Source organism: Empidonax traillii, unplaced genomic scaffold (genome assembly GCF_003031625.1).
Source record: "Empidonax traillii isolate 1590-97213 ecotype Southwest subspecies unplaced genomic scaffold, ASM303162v1 scaffold386:size1297806, whole genome shotgun sequence".
Taxonomy (NCBI): domain Eukaryota; kingdom Metazoa; phylum Chordata; class Aves; order Passeriformes; family Tyrannidae; genus Empidonax; species Empidonax traillii.
In genome coordinates, this window is record NW_020955579.1 from 1,187,780 (window position 1) to 1,215,622 (window position 27,843).

Here is a 27,843-nt window from a genome sequence, read left to right on the forward strand (position 1 = left end):
CCCCTGTACCATCCACTTAGTTCAGCCTAAACAAAAAGTTTAGGTAGAAGGAAAGGGTCTAGAAAACTACAGGTTTATTCAGTTTGTGTAAACACTTCAGTGAGTGAGGATCCGAATTACTGTGAAGTTTCTAGGAGTTTCCAGGCCCAGAGCCAGTGTTAGGCTCATATATCCCTCTCACCTCCATCCTACTGCACACCCTCACGCTGCCTCCATGCCTATTCTAGCAAAGCCCATGGCAGTAGCTCCTGCCAGGCTGCCACCTGCATGTTCCTAAGTGCCTAAGCACACCCCTCAAAGGTGGAACCTTTGAAAGGGTTCACATACCGGAGTCTGGCAGCCTCAGATTCATTTTATGAACTGTCAGCAGAATGCATGTGCCAGATCTACTTTGGGGAATCACAGATCTGCTACCCCAGTTTTTGTGAAATGATTGCTTAAACTACTGGGACTTTTTCTACGGTAAAATTAACAGGATGTGGCTCAAAACAGTATAGAAATGGAACACAGGAATGCAGGAATGCACTGAGAATGCAGGAAGGCATCTAAAAGTACCAAGCCACTTACCAGTTTCTGGGTTTCATAGTACATTTCAATTCATCAAACACAAAATAAGTTCCAGTTCTGCTTACATCATAATAATATTGTATCTTTTACAAAATGCTGTGAATCTTACCACTTTCTGGATTTAAAGACTTCAGGAAGATACTAGATTGCTTTTCAACAATAGTGGAAGGTAACATAATCCTTCTAGCTGTGTAACTATACCACAACAGAATGATTCCAGGGCTGCCTGAGGGCATGCCTTCAATGCCTGGTGCTGGGACAGAAAGAGGAGTTTGCCACTTCTCTGTGCACTTTCATCTCCACTTCCAAACATCCTCAAAGACATGACCTCTGTCTCTAACCACTGCAGGCAAAAGACCTTCTCGAATCTTCTGTCTCTGATATTTTCCAAACCCTGCCCATAATAATGATATTGTTTTTAATTTTTTAGCCATCCTAACCAGTGTCGAAGAACTAAAGTCCAGTAAAGTTTATATAAGAATTGGTTCAAATTTAATGGTTTTGAATGAGGCCATAAGGGAAAAAAGGAAAAAGAAAAGGACAGAAGAGAAGCCAAGACTCTCATAAAGCTCTGAACAAACTGTGTGCTAATCAAATACTGGAGAGATAAAGCTTCCTGTTCATATTTACTGCTAAAATGGATTAAGAATTTAAGAGATGTAAAGGAATGAACTAGAGACCTGGCATTAGAGCTGGATGGGAAAATCAGTGGGTCTGATTATTAACAAGACTCTAAATGTACTCAAGTTGTCAGTGTCACACCTTGAACCTCATGCCTATTAAACAGACCTGGAATTATTTGATGAGTATTATGACACACTCAATACCTGCTTTCGTTTATATTCATGGCAACGATTTCCAATAAAGCTCTACTGCTTCACCTCCACTTCCCTCCTCCCCTTCACTCTTCCTCTCTCTCTCCTTCTATAGCTACTAAAAAGAGTGCAAACAATGAGAGAAGATATTCAGTGACAACTACAGGCTTTGCATATTGATCAGTTGCTGAGGCTACCACACTTCAAACAGGGAGGAAAAAAATCAAAAAGGCAGAAATGATAAATGTCAGCTGTCTGGAGAAGCCACTCTTAGTATCCATGCCCCTACCAGATTATTCAAAATGAACCAGAACAGCTCAGATGACAAGCTTCACAGCTTGCTGGAAGGCTAGCCCTTATCATAAGGTAACGCCTCTTGCTCATTCATCCTGCCCCAGCCTTCCAGACACAGCAGAGCCCTCACACATGCCCATACCGTAGCAGTGGATTCCATCCCCGGTGTAGCCCTCCAGGCATTTACAGACATAGCTCCCTTCCGTATTGATGCAGCTCGACACGTTTCGATCGCAGCGGTCCATATTTACAGCACACTCATCAACATCTGTGAGACAAAACAAGGGGGCAGGACACATGGGTCATGAAACCATTAATGAAATCAATTAAAAGAAACATCTGCATCATGAATCTCCCTCAGACTGTGCTATCACTTGTAATTTATGCATCTGAGGCAAAATCAAAAGAGAATGACTTTGTGGTCTTTTTTGGTAGGAAATCTGAGGGGCATGTCTTAAAGAACCTAAGACAGTCAACTGGAGACCTAGAGGCTCCGTAAATACCACTTTCTTTAAAAAAAAAAAAAAAATCTATTTGAAGGAAATAAGCGAATTCAAAACAAAGCCTTACATTAAAAAATCCTTTACAATGAAAAAGACCTTTAAGATCACTGAGAAACTTTGTTTTGTGAAAGAACACATAAGCTTACAAATTTTTTTCCTTTCTATAGCAACATAAACTCCTCTTGTCTTCATGCTTAGCCACCAAGTGGGGTTTTTTTCTCTTTCCAATACCCCCTTCTCCTGCACTTTGTGAGAGGACGAAGTTCTTCCATTTATGTTGCATGCAAGTCCAAAAATTTAAAGACCACCCTAATCAATGTGTTGTATGGTTGTTAGTCTCTTTCTAGTGCTAGAAAAAAAAAAAAGGGGGGGGCAGCACTTTCATATAAACATTACATCAGGAATACTAATTTTATAAGAGATTCCTTAATACAAACGTCTAAATTATACATCATCTATCATGTCTATGGAGTGAGTTTTTATAATTGGGTAATTTTTACAAATGAATACATGATGCTTTTATTCCTATTATCCCCATTATTTCGTGTTAATATCATTAGGATTAACTTCCATGACTCAGGGAAAAACCAAGCATGTGACAATTAGCCATTTCAACTCACATGCTCTCTGCTCATCATCCCTTTCATACTATTGACCTTTCTGTAATGGCTCACACAGCAGAGCTGCCAATGTGAAAGAAGATAGATTTTCTTCCTCTCCCACAGTCGACAGTTTTCCAAAAGTTATATTAATGTCTTTTGTTACCATAGCATGAGTTCCCCTTCCTGGTAAATCCTTTCAAACACTGGCACACAGCACCATCTTCCAGCAAAACACACTCTGCATTGACGTAACATTCTAGTGCAGTGCAGTCATCTTGATCTATAGCATAAACAAAGAAAAGAAAAAAAAAAAAGCACTAGATGTATTTGGAAAAATCAAAATAGGTACTGTATATGTATCAAAGAAAAGAGAAACAAAAACACCCACACCCCCTTCCCTGCAACTAAACAAACAAAAAACTAAGAAAACCAGAACATACAGTCAAGGTTTGAAACTTAGCTCTCCAGGATTATTGATGACAAGCCAATGCAATCATTCGGGCTGTTCCCTTTGTCTAGATGGAGTTGACATGTCATTTAGTATAAGGATTTCTGAATAATGTATTCAAAATCCAGAAAATTTAATGATCTAGTGTCATCAAACATAGGTAGAATTCAATGATTTTACTTCAGCTTTGTTCAGAGGTACTTAATAGACTTTAAAAATCTAAGGGAGAGACTTTCCCAAGTGTTCCAAATTAGAAATGTTTGTTCTCTAGACAGGATAATATTATCCTTTTCTTTTTTTTTTTTTTTGACATAGCAAAGGAACATGGAGACAAACAAACAAAAAAAGCAGTCCTACCTGGCATAACTGCATAGACCCAACTTCTTGTAAGAAGGTTAAGAGCATGAATGCCACCAGTCTTGACACTGAGCTTTTCTTCATTTAAGATCTATGATTTCGTTCTGTTCTATAAAAGTGTTCAGAGCCTCACAGCAAATATAAGGAAGGCAGTCATCAGACTCTACCTGATACCATGATTTCAGCCATCAAAAAAATGGTTTTCTGCTTTTGCCCACTGTCCATATCCTTAAAAATCCCATTGCTCTGTGTGTTCGGGAGCATGATCTCTGGTGGTGGCATTGGAACTACCTCCTTGTGCACAGAGACACTTCCTGAAAAAGACAAGAAAAAAATGACACAATTTAAATCTACTGAAATAGCCTTCTGATTTTCTAACCCCCCGTCTACTTTCCAATAATCATGGTGGTTTCCTTTTAAAATAAACATCAGTATTCCCCCAGACTAGCCTGTTTCTGACCTCAAGTAATTCCTAAAATCACTCAGTGTTGGGTTTCCTCAAATACAAAAGAGAAGGAACATGACATACTGCTCACAACAGCTGTCAGCACTCCACACTTCTCTTTCACTGCTAAAATGCCAAGGGCAAAAATTACCATGGTCAGACGTGTCCCAGGACAACACCCCACCATTCCTTATGTTAGAGCAAGGTGAATTTTTTCAATGCTATCTGTCAGGATCCTCAAAGGTTTGAGGAGGGTCTTTTTTGGAACTGGAGGATTGTACCTTCTGTTGAGTTGGAAGAATCCAGAGCATGACAGGCTTTTCCATCTTGAGTTTTCCCAAATCCTGGATGGCACTTGCAATGCACAATTCCAAAATTGTTTTCACAGATCTGATCACAGCCTCCGTTCTGATAAAGGCAAGGATTTGCACCTAATGCAGAAAAACAGGAAACCTAACAATCTACTTCTCTAGTCAGCATCTCCATTTAGTGCAAAGCTGGGAAAAGGACTAAGGACTGACAAAAACTAGAACACTTTTTAAAATTCTTTATTTAACAACAGATGCATATAGTAAAGCGTAGATATTATCACTTAGCCTCTGGCAGGAAATCAGATTCATATACTCTGTATCTAATATACGTGCCACATTTTTTATTATTTTATTCACTTCATTATTTCTCCTTTAATACTTAGAGTCCTAACACTCCCTGAAAGAACATTACAAGAGCATAGGGAACCTGTGATTACCTTCTCTCAATCCTGGTCTACTAAACTACTTTTTTCGCTTACAGGGGAATTGTTCCAAAAAGAAAATCAAATTATTTCATCCAAAACTAATAGATCTTACAAAATCTTTCTCCATGTCATTTGTTATTATTTGTGTGTGAGACGAATGCTAATAAACTAGAACAAATAGGAATTTAAAGACTGTGCAGCCTTGTGGCAATTGACCAGCATCTATTCTTGGGCATGAACACAAACTTACAAAATCTGTCAGCATTCCTGGATCACATGCCCAGATGATGCTTTCAATAAGTGCCAGTCTGGCCATGCAAGGCTGATTTCTGAGAAGACAGTCATCTCCCCAAGGACATCTATTCTACTGACATCAGTGAACAAGAGGAAGCTGGAAGGGAATGACTGCTGAGCTTTTGCAGTGTACCTGGTTTCGCCAAAGGATGCACTACAACCATTGATGAGGGTCTCAGCATGCTGCCTCGAAGACGTACCCTGTTTTGGCCGGTCTTCTTATCCACCCTCATTAGTGATGGTCTAGCCCAGTCAGAAAACCAAAGGTGGTCCTCAAACACTGCTACAGCAAAAGGGTGGCCTACAAAGACATTAGATTTATCATTTCCACATCTGCAGAACATAAACAAGAGACCGTGTAAACAAAAGCACTGTCTGCATACAGGTCAGCTTTTAACACAGGGGCATAGCCACAGTCAGTTCTTCACTTTGTTTGCCCTTGGGCAGGGATAAGTGTCTGTGAACAATGGACCATGGGCACATGTTACTTATGCTCTTAGCAAAGGAGGTTATGACAACTGCCTGGCTCAGTACAGTCTCTATACTTCTGGTGACCTCCAATAACATCAAGTTCACAAAAATCATTCTACCTCAGACACCATCATTTCTTGAGGCAGCATTGGGACCAGCCTTTCACAAATGAAGTAACTCCCTCCTCTGCCAGTAAGTGGCCCAGCACAGAGCTGCTGAGGTACAGAGCTCCTTTTTTTAGTCTTCACACAACAAGGAGGAGAGGAACTCCTGTCATCTGTCATCTTGATAAGTTTACTGATACAGGGCAGCCTGGGAGCCACAGACACTGTATCCACAGACCCACAGTAGGACCCCAAACCCAGTGTGTGGTCTTTGCAAGTGCCAAAAGCACACACAAGTGCAGCACAGCGGGCCACAGTTAGCCAGCTAACTAACAGAAACAGCTAACACAAACCACAGGAGGCAATGGATTATCCAAGTAGCTTCCTCTCCTTTCACTGATGACAACAGGATGCTAGACAACAGCTTCAACCAGGCTTCTAACACGACTAGCAGTAGATGCGAGAAATTCCACCCCAAGTTCAGAGTACAAAAACTTTTCCTTGGTAGCACATTATCTGCACTAGGAAAACTCACATCCCAAATTTGACTTCCAGAGATAAATTCAGCAATTCAGAATCCAAAGGACACTTTCATGTATAAGGGCAGTCACAGAGATCTTTACAAAATGGTTCTGACTCTTTTTAATGTCTCTTTCATGATAGGAAATTGTCATTAGTCCACATGGGACTAATATGGACTTTCTGTACACTTAGAAATCTCCAGATTTCAAATTAGCCTTTGGGCAAGCCCTTGGCAATGGAAGGTAAGAGCACATGCTGTTCTTCCATGGATATCCACCAGGTTTCAGAGTGGGTGCTTCCTGGCTTGAGCAGGTTTGATTTGTGCTGGCCCTTCCTCCCAGCTTGCATGTGCACCACACCATAGTGCTGCAGTCTGAGCCTCTCTGAAAGGTATGTGTTTGTAGGCAAGTGATTTTTATGATCTGTGTTTTTGTTTTTGATGTAGACCTCAACTAGGTGATGTTTAATTTCAGTAATGAAATTGGGATGCCAAAATGTATTAGTGTAAAAAAAAATAAAAAGACAAAATCAAAGCTAAGCAAACAGGCAAACAAAACAACAGATAAATTAGAACCTTGGAAAAGGAGTATGTGTTGGTATATCTTAACAACACCTTGGAAATAAACTGAAAAAAACCAGTCCTATATAAAAAAAAATTTCTAAGACACTGTTTAAGTGTTCTTATGTGTTAAGTTGAAGAGCATATTGTTGGCACTTCATTATCTCCACTGAACCATGCTTAATCACTGGTCTTGGTTCTTAGTTTTTCTTTCCATGAAATTTGAGCAACTAGCCCAAGATCTAGATACCGTCCCCACCCAAATATTTGCTCATAGTTTTAGAATCTATAGCTTGTACTTTCCACAAACAGCACTGTGCTTTGATCAGCAATTCCTTAACCTCTTAATTTACAAATACAGTAAAGATTAAAATTAGAAGCATGGTGTCAATCGATGGAGATAGCAAGAACAACAACAAAAAAAATTAATAAATTAATAATCTCATGAACCTTTTCCAGAGCAGTGCAAATCCAAACTGTTGCATAAACAAAAGGAATGGTTGCATTGTTTGTTGCCTTGTGCAGGTGCTTGCAGGCTCTTTTACTTACAGCTGAAAACAGCGTTAGCAGAAGAGCAGAACTAATTTACCGATTTTGCATGCAGCAGTGCTGAATGAGCTCTCAGTACCGGAGCACTAGAGGGAGCTGCTGTAATAACAATTCACATTACAGCAGAACGCCTATGAAGAAGTGCCACCTTCCCATCCTCCAGTGTACAGCTGTCCAAGAACAAAAGCTGAATTCTGGTCTCACTAAAAGCATTAGCAAAAATTCCTTTTCTCCCACCTCAAAACCAGCTGTATCACTGCTCCAAGCATATCTCTTTTGTCATAGCCCATGTTTCTACAGTGCTCCTAACTCTCCTTCTCTGTTTTCTCCCTGTAAGGCATTGTCTCACTCCTTGTGGAGGAATGAAGTGAAACTTTGTTGAGGCTTCAAAGTCCTTCTTTGCAGATCAGTTGCAAGGTGGAGCACACAGCAGAATATGTGCAGCAGAGGAAAAGAGAGGAAGGCTGGAAAGTCACTGTGCTGAGGCCTTTTGAGGTCTTCTGAACTGGAGAACAGTGATTCATCCAAGACCTCACTCTGCTCAAGCCATAACAACTACCAGCAAACTGTATAAATAACTTTTCCATTTGATATCTATTTTGTGTTTAGAATCTTTCCAGTGTTCAAATTGCAGATGCAGGTTTGCAGCTCTAGAACCTTAAAAATAATGATTAATTATCTTTCAGTTTATGTCAAAATAACTCACTGCTATAATAAACACAGCAAAACCTAAATTAAACTAAGCAGCCATGCATGAAACAAGCAAGCCACATTTTTAACTTTTTTCCTTATTTTCATTTTTCTGTGAAGGCAGAGAAATCCTCTGTGCAATGCAAAGCAACTGATTAGTAAAAGCAGAGAGTGTTAGAAAGACATACTTTTGCTAAAATGGATAAAAGTCAGCTGGGTAACAGAATAAAGAACAAAAGTGAGGCCATAAACCTCCACACAGAGTTGTATGGGATATACAGCACAGCTTCTGGTCTGTAATTTGCACGCACGTATGCAGGTACACACACAGACTGACAAGCAGCGGTAGGTAATTATCAATGCCAAAACCTCACCTACATCATTCTGTGCAAGAATCTGACGACCAGAACCATCCAGATTTGCGCTCTCAACCACTGATTGCTTAGCATCACACCAGTACACTTTGTCTGCTAAGTAGTCAAGAGCTATTCCACTGGGCCACACCAGACCAGTGCTGGCTATAACCCGACGATCGATGCCTTCTAATGAAGAGCTGTCAATCCGGGGATTGACCCCCATGTCAGTCCAGTATAATCTCCTTTGGAAAACAAAATGAATACGGGAAGTCAGTAAGCAAATGTTTGTCCTCCTCTCCATGGAGTTCTTTCAAAGCAGAAAGGTCAGATCAGAGCAATACAGCCCTGAGTCACAGGAGGAAAAGTGCACGCTTCAAGCAAACATATTGGCTTCTGGTCTTTTCACACTTGCCATGAGACTCCAGGTGATTACATGAGGACTTATGCAGAATCCTCTGTTCACTGGCACAAAACCTCTGAAAAACAACTCCCACCGATACTAATTGCCAGATCTTTATAGTTGCTTTTTGTTTTTCCACATGACAACTGATAGTGGTTTATCAAAACCAGACAATAGAAGACAATGCATCAGCCAGCATCTTATCTAAACAATGGTGTAATAATACACAAATGCAACCAAAATTATCCATTACCCGTGGAAAACAAGCAAGAGTACATCCGTTATTTTGGCTTTAAAAAATAAACCACTATATTTTCTTCTTCTAATAAAATCATGATTGTCAGAATCTCCCTCTAAAGTCCTGTGTGTTACTCACTGAGTGCTTACCGTTTTTCAACAAACAGAGAGTGCTAGATGGCAACTTAAAAATGGGGATACCAAAACCACGAATGACTTCTGAAGTTTGAGCTCTAGTCTTCCCAGGCATAAGTTGCCTCTGTCAGGTTTACTGAAATAACCCACAAATTCATTCAGCTTTACTTAACAAAGTAGTTTTGCTGTAGCCAACGCAGGCATCAGTATTTTCAATAGTCTTAATTATGTTTCAGATCTCTCTTCAATATTTACAACTATTGACATTGCCATAATTTCTGTTCATCCTTTCACCATTAACTTTGTAAAACCAAAGATTTTAGTGATGTTTCTTCTTCCCTTTCCCCTTGTACCCTTTGCATCTACCAATAATTCCAATAAATAATCCCCCAGAACCTACTCGTTCTACGAAGTTTTCCTGCAAAATGTCTCTATCATGTTCAACCTCTATCAAAAAATTCTTTCAGGTCTTTTATGTCCAAAGGGAAACTAACAAAACACCCTCACCAACTTTGCTTCATTCCTTGATTTGTGGGTACTTAGTTATAGCAGGATATGAACATTAAAAAAAAAAAAAAAAAATCAACAGATTTAAAATGCTCCTTCCACAGACATACTAAGTGAAATCCATGGACTTTGCCATTGATTAAAATGGACAGAATTTCATCAAGAGTTTAAACACCCAAATCTTCTGTGATCATCTTGACACTAGTTAAGAAGATATAAGGTGCATTTAAATCAACAAACCTCCACAACAGTAGATAAGGTTTAGTTTCCTAAGAAATTGAACCATGGCCAAAAAACTACTTTGTAAGTACTATTGGTTAAAAGTGACTACCTTCTTTGCACTAATAGATATGGAATCATCAAAGTTTGTAGTGTGGCACTTACAAACTGTCACAGTGACTTTAGTTGCTCATGCAACTTTAGCTTAAACTGCATACAATATCATTAAAGTTTCTGTTTTTTTCTTTTAAATCTATATGAGAAATGAACATGTCCCAGCTCAAAAAAAGAAACCCAGCAATGAAACAATGCAGTTCACACAACTCTGCAAGGCAATGACTAACCTAGCAGGAGACTAATGCACATCTTGACTGCCAAAAGGGCAAGACTGGCACCGTCATTTTTAAAAACCCTCCCCAAGTATTACATGATTAACTGCATTTTTCACTCCTTACTTAGTAAATGGGTGAATGGCAATCCCTCGGGGCTGGGAGATATCCTCCCAGATGATCATTTTTCTCTGCATTCCATTCAGATTGCTTCTTTCGATGCATGCCTTCCTGCAATACACAGGGCATGGTTAAGTCCTCCCTGCTATCTTTTTAATTACCTTCTCAGGCAGAATGTACTGAGATTTTGCATCACATTAGTTTAGCTGTAATAAATAAATTTACAATGACAGAAAATAATCCCGCTGATGGGGGGAGTCCAGTTGTTTTATCAACCAGTAATTCAAGTTACAGCCTCATTATTTGGTCCAGGGCATGATAAAATACCTACTGCTCTACAGAAGACATTAAGTTCTCCTTCTCTGGGCAAATAATGAGTTGGAAGTATGATCACTAATAGATAAATGTTAGTTCTAAAGGGAGCCATGAGGAAAAACAGCTCCTAACCAAATGCCATTATCAAATGTATAAAGAATTTTTTTAAATGCAGCATTTTTCATCCAGAAATCCCCAATCATTTTACATCTATTTTGCAGGAAAGAATGAGGCTAAGGTTCTTAAGATCACTCGTAAAATCCATGGCCAAGTCAAGTATAGAATCTATCTTGCCAGTCTTCCAACTCACCCTTTTTCCAGAAAACTGATTTTAAAATTGCTGCAACCTTCACTTTGCCAAACAAATACCAACCTCTACCTGAAAGCAAGCCTACAGCCTTCCGTGCCTACCTAAAGCTTCAAAGAAAGACCTACACACAGAGATGGAAGAAGAAATATATTCCTTCAAATATGCAATACAAAGAGGTAAATGCAGTGAGTGAAAAGGAAGTTACCAATTCCATTTCTCAGATTCCCCCCCTGGACTGTTGTCTTACAGAGACAAACACCGTAATTTTCTATTTCACAAGAAATATTGGCATATTTCTACGGGAACACAATCATGTAGACAAGATTGCACCTATTAGCAAGGAAGTGGACTAGCAGCATATTTATGAGGGAGAAGGAGGGCGATCTGAACATTCAAAATTACTTTCTATTGACTAATGAATTATGGATCATACTGAAACATCATGACCGCTCTTCGAGGAGTCTTCATTGTGTGTTTTGATCCGGCACTGCCTTTTCAGCAAAGGTCAGTTTTGTTTCTCCCGGCATACAGTTTTAGGTTTCAGCTGAAATTAAAGTCATACTGTCATTCCTCTTTTAGCAGAGATAATTGACAGAGACTCTCCAATAGCTTAAAGAGGCATGATTCTAGCTGCCAGCAACACTGACTTCTGCCCAAGACATACTTGATCCAGTAATATTCTTTTTTATATATAAAGATATACCTATATATGCACACACACACACACAGAGTGTATATAAATAAATAAGACTGTAAACATATATTCACATGCACATGTGCACATACATATATGTATATATGCAGTACATGCTTTAGATTCCTTGCAACTGAATCCAAACCCTTGCTTCTTGGAAAGACAAAGATAAAAATACAATAGCAGACTCAAGGGGAACTTCCAGCATTTCAGTTTTAAAGAACCTTCCAACCCTATATACTTGAGATTAAAACTACCCAATCAGAATGTGAAGCACTACTGAATTAGAGTGATATCTCAGCTATTTCTGTATCACCAGTCATTTATTCCAAATATTTTATGGCATGCTTCAACATAAATGCACTGTGGAGCGTGTACCCTCTGTCTGTCCAATACAATTTACGGTTAATCCAGTCCACAGCAAGGCCTTCGGGTGTGTCTATAGCTTCATGAACAACTTTTTCACGGTTTGAGCCATCCAGATTAGCTCGTTCTATCCATTTCAAGGCAGTGTGAGCAAAGTAAATCTGTAAATAAAAAACAGGCAAGGTGTTATTAGTTCCCATCTCACTTTCTACTCCACTCCCCTTGTCCAGTAGTTCAAATTCCAAAACTTCTTCATCTTGAAAGTTTCCCAAACTGCTTATTCACAAAAAGCTGCACAGGTAACCTGTGATCCCTGACCGAATAAAAAGGCATTTGTCCTTCAACCAGAATGACTTCTACAGGCAGCTTGTGCTTAGCTGTAAATCCTAGTTGCCCTATATACAGCCCTCTGAATATCCTGTGGGTTTGTGTCAGCAAGCAGCTACCTCACATGAAGCACAGCTGAGGAAGCAAAAAGAAACGTGTTGTTATTTCCCTGGCTGCTCATGTTGAAAAAGGAGAAGCAGAGAGAAGATAGTAGCAGTCTATGTGTGTCAAGGAGCTAAGAAGGGGAAAAGGAGTTATATAATTTGCTTCTATTTTTTTTCTTTTATCTCTTTCAGCCTGCAGTTACTTTAATTTTTTACCAGGTGTCTATTCTGTAAGGCTCTAAAATTTCCAGAAGAGGTTTCTTAGTTTTGGGTTGAAAGAAAGGTTCTCTGCTGGTGGGGAAACCAGGCTTGTGGTTTCCAAGGATGAGGAAAGAAAATTTGTCTTGTATTCAATACCCAGAGGGAGCTATACACTGTATGGCAGAATCATATTAAAAAACAGGGCTGACGCTTTCCTTGGAAATGGTAAATGCAAAACAAATAACTTTGTTTCGATGCTAACCACAAGGTCAAACAAAACAGGAGGGAGCCTCTAGCATTAAACCAGCTAGTTTAATACCATGAGAGCACAAAGGGATGCCTTCCTGCTGCTCTGCTCTTCACTGACCAGACCAGGTTGCTGCAGCCTGGCAGCCACCCTGCATGTCCCCTCACCTCTGTACTGCCCACCCCATACCACGCTGAGCTCCCCACAGGAGGAGAACACGGGTGCACACCCAGTGTCACCGGGGTAGCTGATTTACACTTGGCACAGCACAGAACAACTGCCAGTGCTCCAGCAGGGCCCTATTTCAGGAACAAGTGGCCATGTTCCAGAAGTGCCTGAAAGGCTCCTCCTGTAAATGCAGATCTGGTAACATTTACATTTGTTTATCTGTGTCCATCTGGGCCTTGAGATGCTTCCAACAACTTATCAGAGCTCATCATCAACTTTCACTGTACCAAGCACTATTTCTTTTCTACACTTTTACACGTAAATAAATCTCATCACAGGCAAATATAACTATCTACCAGAGAAGGTTTAGCAAAGCACAGCTGAACTCTTATTATTCCCAACTCTGAAGGCAAGGAGTAGGGTGAAAAGAGACAGCCACACAGAAAAACAGCTCTTTCTGCAGGGAAGAATCCTGTTTCCCAACAGCAATATCTTATACACGAGGAGTATATTTTGTAAGAGCAATAAACTCAGTGAGCATTCAGCAGTTTTGCTGAATAATGTCAGGACATGGGAAGTAATTTGTGTTAAGATTACTCCTACATTTAATAGGGATCGAGGGATTTACCTGTGCAGGAAAAAAAAAAAAAAAAAAAAAAAAAAAAAAAAAAAAAAAAAAAAAAAAAAAAAAAAAAAAAAAAAAAAAAAAAAAAAAAAAAAAAAAAAAAAAAAAAAAAAAAAAAAAAAAAAAAAAAAAAAAAAAAAAAAAAAAAAAAAAAAAAAAAAAAAAAGATACTATTGCTTTTAACGCTACACAGCAAAAAAAAAATCCCACAATGTATTTTCAGAAAACAACACTGCAATCTTAATGGAGAAAACTTATCAATCACACAGTAGTTCTTTGAAATTGAAATCTTGCCCAAAGCGAATTTAGAAATCCAAATTCTCTGTGAATTATCATTGACAATGTACAAAGCACATTCAGTAAGTGTGTAAAAGATGAAATTGTTCAGCTAGTGTTTGGCAGCTTGTACCAATTGTGCTCCTAGACAGGCAACAGAACAATGAGCAGCGCAACGTGTAATCCAGATCACTGACAGCAGAAAGGTTAAGGCACATAAAAGCCCAATCCATTTGTCCTTGCAACACTTCAAAATCCTCTCATTTTTAATGCCTTACCTTATTTTCCACTGGGTCAGAGTCCAGTGCTAAGACTATTCCCATCTGCCAGTCAAGTAAACTTGTATAATCTGTTCCATCAAAACTGATCCGGCGAATATCTTGGCCATTTGCAAATAACAAAAATGGCTTAGGACCTGTTGATGAAAATTTGTCAGTATGTTAATTGCACTAGTTTCAAAGTGATCTTTAACTTGCATTACTGCCTAGATAGCGTTGAAAGTAAGTAATGGTAAAAGACAAAATGAGGAACTGAATCACAAAGAAATTATGGCAATTTTCCTCTGTTCTACTTGCCTCAGAAATTGAAGATAAATGTGAATATAAATTTTCATCATCAGCCTCAAAATTTTTGATAAAGGCAGTCACTAGCCCCACTGCATTTCACACTGAGTGACTCAGCCTCAAAATCATCTCTGCGTTTCACAGCATCACCATAAACGCCAGAACGCTTGACTTTTGCACATGGGAATCTTTCCCACTAAAAGTAAGAAAAATGCTGTCCTCCAAAATATAAAGTTTTTCCCTTATTCCTGAAACAAATCACAAACTTCTTTTTCCTCCTCTCTGTCGGACAGTTGCTTATACCTTGCTGCTCATCAGGTTCTTAGAAGGAATAGAAGGGTCTGAAACCCAAATGTGCATAGCCAATACCTGGGCTTCCTGGGGCTAGTGGAGGAGAAATATCCTTGTAGGAAAAGTCCTTCAGCAGACTATTTCCTATCCTCTTTGCCAAATGTAGGGACCTCAGCCCCAGTTCTGTAAAACTTGCCAGAAACTATGCCCATATTTATTTGAAGGCACAAAAACCTGCACGTTCAGGATGGACCTCTGCAGTAAGGGAGCCCAGAGTGAAATGCTGAAGTTTGATCATAGATTGAACCTTCTGTAAGGGAGACTGAACCATGTACTGGTGCTTGTTCTGGTTTATTTCCAAAACAGGTTATCTTTCCTGAAAACTAATACTTCCCAAGTTTCACAAAGTAACCTAAAACCAGTGCAAAAAGGGATCCTCATTTTGCCATCCACTTTAAAGGACTCAGAAATGGTTTTGCTTTTATTGGCAGAAATATGCAGGCATACCGAGACACCAACCTATAGCTGTGCAGTGCTTTCTGTCTCGCTGAAGCTTATATCCAGGAAAACAAGCACACTCCCAGGAGAATGGGCTTAAAGAAGAGCATATCTGACTGCAGCCACCATTATCTGGAGATGTACAACCTTAAACAGAGCATTTGTAAAATTTTACTGTGCCGTTCTAAAAAAAAATAAAATACAACACAATCAGAGGTATAAGAGAATGAGCCACTCTGCTCAGGATTTCTACAGTCCAAATCATCTATCTCAGTGACTGGTAGATTTACCAAAAGGCCTCCTGCTGAAAGCAGAAGTCCAGTGAGATGAAAACAAATTAGTAGTAACTTGTCACTGAGTTTTTCCTGAAAATTTACAACACAAGATAGGGGATGGGAGGGTGGAACACATGAAGACATGTTCCATGTGTTTGTTGTTTCTTTCTTCTCCCATGCAGATCTCATCCCATCTACAGCAGAGTAATAAATTTTATCAGACTGGGCACTCCATGCAAAGAAACAGCAAATTAATGAAATTCTCTCCCCAGCAGTTAATTATGCTAGAATGGAAAACTGATACTTCCTGATACAGCAAACCAAGAGTTCATATAAAAAGAAACTATTCCTTTCTTATTTTTTTTCTATTATATTCTCAATGCCAACCTGAGCTTACTCAGTGGAGTGTCCCTAGCAAAACAGCAATAATGACTGAAACTTTGCATATAGTACTGTCCATGTATGAAAGGGATTAAAGGGAAAGAGGGGTTTTTTTCAAGGCTGGAGGTTGGCAGTAATAGAGCCATCCTGATCCCTAAGACTAAAAAGATACAGTTGAAAAGCTACAGTCCCCTGAATATGGAAAATTGCTGGAATGGAGAATGACAGATTAGTGAACATAGCAGCTTCAAGTATTCTGACTACAAAAATTCCATTTTGGGGTAAGTGACTGTGAACCTGGGCTGCGTGATTTCAAAAAGTCTCCTTCATATTTCACCCAAGCCTTAATTTTGTGCATGTATTTCCCTTCAAATATAAATTTTAGATGTCTCTTGCAATAATAATCTGTAACATGCCTTGATCTGTGCTGGCAACAAAGGAATTTAGCCTGCAAACACTGGATGTTGCTGCTAATAAAAGTCTATTAAAAAATGAAGATGAATATTGTTCATCTCAGCACTCAGAGCACCTGACATTCTATTGCCTCCTATCTTGTACAATCATTTACAGCTGTGCAAAATGAATGTAAAATGCCTTCATTCACTTCTGGCTCTCAGTGCTAAGAATAAAGAGAGTCTGGCAGTCACTCCAGTTAGAAAAAATGTTACTTACCCGTGCATGCTTTGCCATCCGCTTTGAGTACAGATCCTTCCGGACAAAAGCAAACGGGGCCTTTAGACGTTTGAAGGCAACCGTGGCTACATTCAGTGTCGTTACTGGTACAGGAAATTAGCTCTACAGTAATTTAAAGAGGGGAAAAAAAATCTAAAATTATGATAACAATTTTTAGTAAGCCCCCAAAAAGGGATATTAACTCTTTCTTAAATAACAAAAGGGGGGGGGGGGGGAGGAAATGAAATAAATGAAAGTGTTGTGTTGTGAGTACAACACCTCTATGGTGTTTCTGAGGTTTGTTTTCCTTTGTTTCTTTGTTTTTCCAAGTTTTTTTCCCACATTGTCTCCTAATTATAGCACAGGAGAAAGCCAAAATTGCTGAGCCCTGAAGCCATTATACTTATCAGCCTTACATTTTCCAAAATTCTGTGATGAGGTGTTATCAAAATAGAAGTAATTTTGAAAACTTCGTTTCTTACATTTCATCAAAAATAGATCAGGTTTTGAAAACTACAAGGAATTTATACTGAAAGAATAAGTATAAAACACAAAGAGAATGAGAAAAAAATACTGTTCTACTACTCGAGGTGTAACAGAGCTAGAATCAATGAAAACAGGAGATGAACCTTCCTGAAACAAAACTCTGTTCCGCAGTGTCAATTTTAGAAGCTGTAAGGGCAAAACCATCTAAGGACCTGGCAATAGCTTTTCTTTACTTTCCATTAGAATTGTTGCAGTGACAACAATTTTTTGAGTATTTCTTTCATGCAATTTCACAGGATATGCTCCTTCCACCTTCCATATTGCAGTGCTCCACCTCATTATTCCAGTTCTGGTGCCAAATGGCAACACCCACTGGAAGACTGGAACTAATGAAAGTTTCCCACAACTGCTTCTTTGAATCAGCTGCTTACACTGGCTTCAGTGGTGCATAGCTGTTGCAAATATTGCTTCTCCAGGGCAACTCCAATCTGGACTGGACTATTGCGACTGCTTAAGTACAGGGAATAGGGTCAAGAAACTATCTTGAGTTTCTTTTTGAACAGAGCTTGTGGTTTCTGCCATGGTCCAGAACGAACTCACTGGTGTGCACTGGCACTCCTACTTGGAGCTTATACCAGTATTTTATTTCCAAGGAAACAAGGTAGAAGGACCTTTGTCTGTGCATAAGTTTCACTTCAAAAGTGATTGGGAATATCCCCAGACCTCAAAGCTTGGATGCTTTTCACACTTGGTGTTCTAGACTTTAATTTAGAAAGGCTTAATTCATTTGTAGGCTGAGTATACGCATTTAATTCCACTAATGTCGTACACATTAGCAATGCTATTGGCCCTGAGCTGAAAAGAAAAAGGATGATGATATAAGCTGCCCATTCAGGGAGCGGGAAAATTCTCATGGGGGATAACCACGGTGAGTCAAATACAGATACCACATTTAAAAAGATATAATTGCTTATCCACCTGGAATGTGTCACAGAGCCTAAAGTGAGTAAAGAGGTCTCTCTGGATATCTTTTTATTTCCCCCCCCCCTGCCCTGAAGAGGCCTATACGATTACTCACGTGTAACTTATACTTCCTTAAACATGACATCTGAAATTGGTTCACCCAGTTTAAGCTGATCCTACTTTATATAATAAGGGATCAGAAGTGAGCAACACAACACACAAAACTTTCAGCAGTTCCAGTGTTAAATGAGGACTCTCTCCAATGTGATGCTCCGAGTGTTTATGTATTATGGCTCCTTACCATGACACGTTTTCCTGTCAGGCAGCAGAACAAAACCTCTCGGGCAGGTGCAGTAATAGGAACCAGGGACGTTCACACAGCCCAAAGTACAGCCATGATTCCAGAAGCCGCATTCATTAATATCTGCCAAAAGAAACACTTGTTGCATCCAAGTAACATCAACCTGTGTCAGGGAGTAGATTAATGAAACAAAGAAACAGTCTGCAAAAAGTACCTCTTTTTTTGCATTCATTTTACAAAAATATGTTTTTCTTAATATATTACAAAAAAGCATTAAGAAATCAGCATTAAGAAACTCCTAGCAAAACTTACTCAGGCTGCATGTGTCCAGCATAGGTGCCTAGAGAACTTTCAAAAGTTCTGCCTTTCCATACAGATTTTAGTGCCATTTAAATCCTGTGGTGCATCCAAAAAATTACATTAGGCACCTTCTTCAGACAAAAATTCTTTTAAAAAAATTGGCTTAAACATGACTTAAGTAGAAATCTCAAAACATAGAAGTATATTAGAAGTCAAAATTCAGAAAGCAATCCTGGTGAATTTCCTGAGAACTGGAATGCTGTTGCTCAGGCAGGTTTGTAAACCCTGTAAGCTAGGAATTTTGATGCCTTTATGCCTTATTAAATCTGGTCATGTAGTGAAAAAGATGCTTCCAAAAGTGTTATTTTGTCTACTACTAATAGTAAATTTAGATTTTTAATAATACAATCCAGATTAAAACATTTAGAAACATGTTAAGAATTTCTGTCCTTTTTGAAAGTCGTAATAATCTTGTTGCAGGATTGTTCAATATTTCACCTTTGGTGATATATCTGTTTTCATTTTTATTTAAAAATTAAACTAGCACAGAGAAGAACATCTACTTAACTGAAGCTGCTTTACCTACTCAGGCTAAAATCAAAGTTTCTCAAAAGAATGGCACCTGTAACACATTCGTAAGTTTCTTTCTTGACTATTTAAGAACCTGGAAGGACACAAAACTTAAATGACGCAACTGAAATTTTTAAAATCTTATAGTGTTTTTTCATACTCAAGATAAAGTAAAAGAACAGAAGAATTTTCTCTCATCATAAACCCACGACATGATGGAATAAAGCTGATGAGAGATTCACATATTACCTTCACAAAACTGTTTATTTCTACTTAAAATAAAGCCACTAGGGCATTTACACCGATGAGTCCTTGAGTCTGGCCTGCAGATTCTTCTTCTGCACTTTTCTTTATTCAAATCACAGGTTCCTTTTTCTGGAAGAACAAATACAGTGTAAGCGTAATGGAGTTCTTTCCATACCAACCTTCAAGTAGAAGGATGATCATGGACGTATTTTCTTCTCAATGTCTGCTTGCTCAACCTGAGGAACTTCTTATTAACAGGCAAAAAAAAAAAAAATCACCGTATAAATGAAATTACTTGGAAGACTAAGAGTAGGTCTGTGCAAATGATCATTTCCAGCTTTACTTCTGCACAAGCAGATCTAGAGAAAGCCTGAAGTAAGGGGTGGTTTGGTTTGGGTGCATACCTATGGTGATTTTGAAAGGGAAAACTGCGTAGCAGGTTTCATGTTCCACCATTCCTGCACAGTAGTATATTATTACTCCGTAAAACACTCAGAAATTAGAGAATGACAGAGAGAGCCCACATGCAAAAGAAAAGAGAGAGGAGATATAGCATATAACAGAGATATAGCATATGAAGACTAAGAATTATTGCCCCATCATTTAACAAAAAGAATAGCTGGACAGATGATAATGACCATGTGTTTCATTTGGACAAAAAATAGCAGCACGGTCTAGAGAATCTTTGTACTGGAATGGATCTGTGAGAAATACAAGTGTTATAACAGCTGAGCTCAGATTTAAAATTCAGACTCTTTCTGATTTCCAAGAAGATATGTTCAAAGTTTCTTCAAAGAAAGCAGAAAAAAGTGCCCAATAGATCCCCATAAGCTTCCTACTTCTGCTTCACAAAAAAAGCTGCTCAAGTATCCTTTTTCATGGGAATGAAGTGTACTGAATATCATTAATTTGTTAGAAAAGATACTTTAAAAAATTCCAGAGGCAGTCTTTGAGATTTTGAGGCAATTAAGATATTTTATTAGTCATTAATAAAAATGTGATGCTGCCATACCAAAGTTGTTCTGTGGGGTTACCTCAAACCCATAGCTGAATTAATGCTCTTCTCTGAACTTGTCAGCCCTGACCAATCCAGGGAAATCATTTGAAAGAGAAAGGGAAGAGGATACATGAGGAATTTAGGTACCAAAGTAAATAATTCAAATTGAAGTAAAAAAAAAATCACATCATATCACTTGCACACTTCTCATCAGCTCCCTTTTCATCTGAAGGAACACACTACTTATCTGCTTTAAAGAAGTCTTGATAATTCACAGCAGGCACTACGTTTCAATGTACATTTTCTTAGCTTGTACAGAGCATCCAATTAGTCTAGGTATGCTTTTATCTCCAGGTTTCTCTGTTGTAAGATCAGCTATAAATCTCATTTGAACTCCAGGCTCATTAGTCCTCCTTTCATCCCCACTCTTGCGCTGGATAAGCCAAGCAACGTACATGCAAAATCCAAAAGGTTCATCTGGATTCAGGCTGTTAAGCTTCTTTCTACTCCATCACTTCTCAAACATTTTTACAAGAAGTTATTTGGAATTTAAAGAAAAGCCTACTGTCAACAATGCTTACTGTTGTACAAAAATTCACTGAACATTGGAAATATAGGAGTATATACTGCAAGGCATTTGAAAACACTGGCATATATTATATATATATATATATATGTGGTCTATAAATATAAAAAAAATTGGGGAAAGCCTTTTTGCAGTGAAAAGAATACTCTGGTGGAAGAAGTGTAGTTAATCTTCTGAGAGAAGAATAGAAGCTAAGTGCCCACAGTCAGTGAAAATTTTCAATGAAATTATGCTGCACATTCTTGTGGAGAGGACACATAACACAACCAACAGTTCCTGAGGTTCAAGAGATCACTACCAAGAACTACCTTTTTTGGTCATGGTCGCTTCCTCTCTGTCTTCCTGCATAGGCAAACATTGTGACAGACACCCAAAGAGACCTCATAAGACCTTCTGAATCTCAGTGTAACAACCCTGACATGTGTGGAGATGCTGCTGTCTGCACCACAAACATATCCTGCCCTAGTTACTCTGTATGAGAGCCCCAAATGTCAAGTGTCAAAGAAAGTGCTTCCATTTGCCAGGATGACCATTTTCCTCAAAGTAAGCACACAGTAGATATTGTCTCTAGACAATATCTGAATAGATGCTCCCTCTCCTTACAAGTGTAAGCTTGATTTATAGCAACATTTTATCTTCTGCATCTCAACAGCTCTTTGCTCTGAAAACAAAGCATTTGAAAAGAAAAATTCCTTTGGAGATTTTGATTTTGCAACTCAGATCAGTCTTCAAAATGAGAGATGGCATGGTACCATATGAAGCTGTTGGCTGGCATGCAAAAAGACAAAGCCTATTTTATAGTAGATATTTAAAAATAGTCCAAGAGAGATATTTAAAGTTTCATTTTGGCTCATATAAACAAAAACAAACACTACATTCTCCTCATGTCTTTATATCACTTAAGCCTCTGGGAACCCCTGGAAACCCCTGGACATCTTCCCTTGGGAGTTCTGCAACCATTGCTCAATGCAGAAGTGCCTCTATGCTGTTTTCTTATTTTTGTTATCTAAGTAAACTGGTTACAAAAGCTATTCCATTAAAGCAAGAATGCTCTGTCTGCTTTCCAGAGACCAGACAACAAGACATTATTTCCCCTGGACATCCCCCACTTCCTACTGTCTCAGCAGGAATCCTCAAGGAAGGTGAGCTCTTGATAGTCAACTACCCTCATTTTTGGATATATAGTGGAAGGCAGCAAGACGACCAACTCATACTGCCATCGATATCAATTAAAGAGACTTGAAGCTCTTACTCCACAGTTACTACAGCAACTTCAAGCCTTTCTAAGACAGGCTGACCCTTAATTGAGTCATTTCACAGCCAAGCTGAGACATCCAAAATATCCCCTGTAGGACATGCTTCGTTCTTAAAATACTTCAATGCCATAATAATAAGTGTTTAAATGCACACTAGATTAAACCTTCCAGAATTAGGCAGATATTTGATGAAGATAATGTAGGTGGAGGATTAAAAAGCTGTACGCTTTGTGCATCAAGCAGGACAGTATAAAAACACCTTTGTGTAAACAAAGGGATGAGAAGGAGAAAGTCACATTTATCTGCATATGTATTTAGAATAATGAAATGAGCAGTTCATGCTTGGCACACCTCCAGCCTGGTACTCAGCTGGATTTACACACACCAAGCAGAACTGTGGATCACTGAAGTTAAAGGAAACTTTTTCCTTTACTTCACTGAAGCACGGAATTTTGCCACAGAAAATTATTACTGTAGGGAATCAGAGTGTATGACATTATTATTCTCACGCATACAACTGTACCATTTCATTTTACTTACCCAAATCCTGAGAATCAGTTCTTGCACCTGGCTGTTTAAAAGGATGTACTATTTTTATCTCCACTGGTGGAAAAAATGATGGCTTCAGGCTGATTGTGACTACAACTTTTCCAGTATATTTGTTGGCTCTCCATATCATGCCAGATTTCAACTCTGAGTAATACAGGTGCTCAGCAAAGAGAGACATACCAAGCAATTGATGTCTACAACAAGAGAAGATAACATAAAGTGGCACATTACCTATATATTTACTCATTCAAACATTTTCTGAGCATCTAGTTCAGTCTAATTCACTGTAAATAATCTTTCTCTGTATTCTTACATATTTATAATATATCGTATTATCGTCTACTTATGAGAATCAGATGAGGTGTGGAGACATTCCCAAAATAATTCAGCACTCATAATCCTGTAAATTTGCAAAAAAATAAAGACAAAATGGATAATCCGCATTTCTCACAGGTTTTATGAGCTATTGATCAGGACTGACTCAACTGGAAGAGAAAGCTTAGGTATCACCCCACTTCTGGTGAACCCAGCAACTAAAATAGTCACCTGCTTTGCTGAAGGATGTAGATCAGATAAGTTCCACCATTTCCCAATACCCAGAGCCTGCTCTGACAATTCTGACTGTCCAAGGAAATCAAGGTGGAGATGGAGAGGTAAGATTAGGGTGTTCTGAAATCCATGTTCTGCTGCTTTTCCTATTGCAGGAAGGTAGTTTCCACCCACTGGTCAGTTATAGCAGCTAGCAGGAACCACAAAAAGGCCCAGTTTTAAGTAAGAGAGAGAGCAGAAAAGACACTGAAAGAAGTAATTCTGTCTTCCACTTTCCAGCACATAATACAGGTTGAAAACTGAGAATCCGTATCATCCAGGCTAAAGGGAAAGTGTCAATGCCCTGGTGAATGACAACCAATTCGAGGAAGAAAGAGGAAGAGGGTAAGGAAAAATCCAGTGAGATTGCTGGCAGTGTAGGGAGAAACCATCTGTGTGTTCATCATACACAGGGTGCTGCATATTTAAATCAGCAGGCAGCGAAACCATGTATTTTTCTCATTCTGCTGTTGGCAATCCCTCTTACACGTGGGCCTATTACACCCAGCCTATTATACCTGTTACACCCAGAGGTACAGACAGACGTCACAGTGATACAGGGTAACCTTTCCTGAGCACCTCAGTGACCAGCACAGAGCATGAAGGTCCAAAGCACATGGTCTAACAGCCCCCTCAGCTGCTCGACCCAGTCCCTGAGCCCTGGCATTGGGGATCAGAGCGGGACAATTCTCTTGCACAGGACAGTTTTCAACACATCTGCTGATGCTTGCTGGAGAGTCTGAGCACAGAGCTGAGCCTCCCCACCCAGCAGCTAAGGATGACGACAGGCTCAGAGGAGGAAGAGAAAGACCTGAACTAGTTCAGTCTCTTGAGCACAGCTCAGACACCTGAGCTCACCCACTGTGACCTTGGATAAATCATTTAATCTCTCCTTTTGGCTCTCCTATCTGCAGAAAAAGGCCACTAATAAACACTCAGAGAGGATTTCTAAGGATTAAGTAGTTATCATTTGCAGAAAGCTTGGAAGATAGAGGGTACTGAGTGGCAGTGTTATCCTTACAACTGTGACATTTTTCATTTTCCTATCATTAATTTTATATTTATAGTTACAGGCCATCTGCACTACACTTCATACTCCTCATGTTATGAACTGACACAATAAAAGGGAGAACAAGGAAGAGAATTTAACAACACCCCTGAAATGAGTGTTTTACTTCTGACAAGCTGAGGAAAACTCACCGAACAGAACTTTTGAGCAAACGAACAGCTCCGCCCTCATAGTCGCATGATCCAATATGGGAAATCTCTTTCCGGTGGTCATGCTGGATCCAGTAGAGCCTTGTGTCAACCAAATCTAGTGAGATGGCCTTTATTTTTTCTGTGGTTCTTAAAACATTTATCATATCACTTCCACTGAGGGACACTCGGTGTATGCTGGAAACCGTACCATCTGAAGACCAAAATAACAGCCTGAGAGGCAAGAGAGGCATGTTAAGAAAACAAAAAACAAAACTACAAAACCCCACAACAAAAAAACCTACATTTGCACAACCACATCACTGCTACACACTCCTTGTTTAGCTGCTCCTGTGTACAAAATTTCTCAGTGTGGTACTAGAACTACTAGTGCTGCTAGAGATACTAGAATTCTCTCATGTAGGTCAAGCAGGAATCAGCCCAGCTTAACCACTATTGTCTGTCTCTCTGCTTTGTTCAGCCATGCAGTCAGACAAGGAAACTGGAATAACCTCTCAAGTCCATGGGGAACACCTGCAAACTTGAGGACAGGGAGGTCTTTGAGGTAGATCTGCATTGCCCTCTGCCCCAGGGAAGGAATCTACCTCCAGAATTTCTAGTTGAACACACCGCTTAAGTGCTTAACTCAAAAACAATTTCTATTATTGTTCTCATTTCTATCTTCCTGCTGGTTATAGCAGACAGACTATGCTCTTATTAAATGCAGACACAGTCAAAATACAGCTCCAATACTCAAACCAGTTATGCACTAAAGCTAATTGTATGTCAAGATATTCATAGATTAGAACTCAGATTTACTGATGTGATTAAGGGTAACAGCAGTTCTTCCAAAACAGCAACTTATCCCTAATTCATGTTTATTTTATTTTTTAATGTTTGGGTTTAGATTCTTTCCCTTGGGTCCTTGTGGACAAAAATTCCAAGAAACATCATTGTTTTTACCTATCATCATAAAATTCCAGGATTTATATGTACAAAACAATGTAGCATAAAATCATCTTTACTGTTAATGATTTGTTAAGGGTCCCAAATGTATTAGATCTGGCAAAGAACTAGTCTCTGCCTCATAGCTTTTCCTCACTGTTACATAGTCTATAGTAATGACAGGTATCGGTGTATAAGCAAAAACACTTTTTCAGAAAGACAGCCTAGTTTTATTCTGCCATTTTTAAACAGTTTATTAATATTTATTAATATTTACTTGCATTTTTCTAGTACCCGTCATTTAAGAAATGTCACTACTCTGAAAGCTTGGACAAATGTGAGGATTCACTTTTTATAGATAAGGAAACTAAGAAGCAAAGGAAGTTACAGTCTCTGTGTACAGTTTTTGCAAATCAGTGTAGGGATAGGATATGTTGAGAACAAATAGAAAGACAGAAGAATAATTAAGATTAGAAAACAGCATGAGTAATTGCCAGCCTTTATTGTATTTGTCCTCTATTTTTCTTTAGACTTAATCCTTATTTTTTGGCATTTCTAAACACCATTAAAATGTAAAGCAATCTATAGCAATAATTATATTTGCTTTAAAAAAAAATCCTATCACTGCTAATATCTAAGCACATATTCTAAGAAAAATTCTATTATTAGGGTATCACATTGATATTCTTGAGAGTTTCTCATTACTTGAGAGTTGCACATGTTTGGAGAAAGACATTGCTGATGTCAGATTTAGTCCACATTTAGGCCTGTGCATGTAAACATACTGGGGGTTTTCTTTCACTTCTCAGTAAAAACAGAGCCCTTAATAGTTTTCATACAAGCAAATTGCCATAGGGTATAAAAATTACGTTAGACTTCTTGGAATCTACTTTCTTTACAGTTTGTTACTGTCTCAGTGGCCTCCCTGTTTGCACATGAGGAAGACTTTTATGCACAGTAAATCACACCTAGGTGAATATCCACACTTGAGTCTCCCCAAACTTTCACATACGTTCAGAGAATATGTCCCTATAATTCCATTTGCTACATGTGTTTCAGTGGCGTTTGAGAGTGGGTGTGAGGACTTGTGAATATTTTCAACACTGATAAATGCTACGTTGAAAAGTAAATCCGGGGGGGGGGGGGGGGGGGGGGGGGAGAATACACAGGCTGATGTCCAGGCCTTAAATCCCACTCAAATAGCAAGACTGTGAAGATTATAGCCCATGCTATTACCATGGGCGCATGACTGCAGAGCTGTGATATTGGCATCACAGAGATATGGTGGGATGGTTCCTGTGACTGGACTGTTGGAATGCAAGGATACAGGACCTTCAGGAAGGAAAGGCAGGGGAGACAGACTCTGTCAGTGAGCAGCTGGACAGACTCTGGCAGTTCTAGCATGGAGCTAGAACCGGGGATGGATGAGGAGCCAATGCAGAGCTTACAGGTCAGGATTTAAAGGTGTAGAGGGTCAGGTGACATTATAGCCACAAGCTACCTGAGTGGGAAGGCTGAGTGGATGTGGTCCTCTCTAAGCAAATAGGGGCAGCCTCACGTTCATAAGCCCTGGTCCTCACGGGGGACTTCAGCCACCCTGATTTCTGTTGGAGGGAGAATACAGCAGGGCATAACCAATCAAGGAGGTTCCTGGAATATACTTATGATAACTTCCTACTCCAAGGGAGGGAGTAAGAGGAAGAGTGTTCTATGCCATTCTACCTGGATTTGTGCAAAGTATTTGACACTACCCAGCATGACATCCTTCTCTCTAGAGAGATGTGGATTTAACAGACGGAACACTCAGTCGATAAGGAATTGGCTGAATGGTCACACTCAAAGAGCTGTAGTCAGTAGCTCAATGTCCAGGTGGAGACCAGTGGAAAATGGCGCTTCTGAGGGATTGGGTGTATAATAGACAATGTCGGTGTAATGGACAGTGGGATTGAGTGCACTCTCAGACAATTTGCTGACAACACCAAGCTGTGCGGTGCAGTTGACACGCTGGAGGGAATGGATACCATCCAGAGGGACCTTGGCAGTCTTGAGAGGTGGCCTCGTGTGAACCTGATGAAGTAGAACAAGGCCAAGTGCAAGGTCTTACACCTGTGTCAGGGCAATCCCAAGCACAAATACAATCTGGGTGGAGAATGTGTAGAGAGCAGCCCTGAGGAGAAGGACTTGGGATGCTGATGGATGAGAAGCTTGACGAGACTCAGTAATGTGCACTTACAGCCCTGAAACCCAACCATGTCCTGGGCTGCATGAAAAGAAGTGTGACCAGGAG

The 27,843-nt window shown here is 39.3% G+C and overlaps 1 protein-coding gene across 2 annotated transcripts in view; it reads right to left on the minus strand.

The window, feature by feature from the left end:
• Positions 1-27,843, minus strand: part of EGF (epidermal growth factor) — a 58,549-nt gene that overhangs the window by 16,088 nt on the left and 14,618 nt on the right. For both annotated transcript variants that reach the window (XM_027893318.1, XM_027893319.1), the window contains exons 5-19: positions 24,615-24,845; positions 22,818-23,020; positions 19,442-19,567; positions 18,323-18,445; positions 16,573-16,695; positions 15,266-15,391; positions 14,171-14,307; positions 11,957-12,105; positions 10,266-10,370; positions 8,331-8,554; positions 5,195-5,362; positions 4,313-4,462; positions 3,754-3,900; positions 2,945-3,061; positions 1,819-1,944 (exon numbers count right to left, since the gene is read on the minus strand). In XM_027893318.1, coding sequence (XP_027749119.1) covers positions 1,819-1,944; positions 2,945-3,061; positions 3,754-3,900; positions 4,313-4,462; positions 5,195-5,362; positions 8,331-8,554; positions 10,266-10,370; positions 11,957-12,105; positions 14,171-14,307; positions 15,266-15,391; positions 16,573-16,695; positions 18,323-18,445; positions 19,442-19,567; positions 22,818-23,020; positions 24,615-24,845 — 2,255 coding nt within the window. The remainder of the gene's footprint in view (positions 1-1,818; positions 1,945-2,944; positions 3,062-3,753; positions 3,901-4,312; positions 4,463-5,194; positions 5,363-8,330; positions 8,555-10,265; positions 10,371-11,956; positions 12,106-14,170; positions 14,308-15,265; positions 15,392-16,572; positions 16,696-18,322; positions 18,446-19,441; positions 19,568-22,817; positions 23,021-24,614; positions 24,846-27,843) is intronic.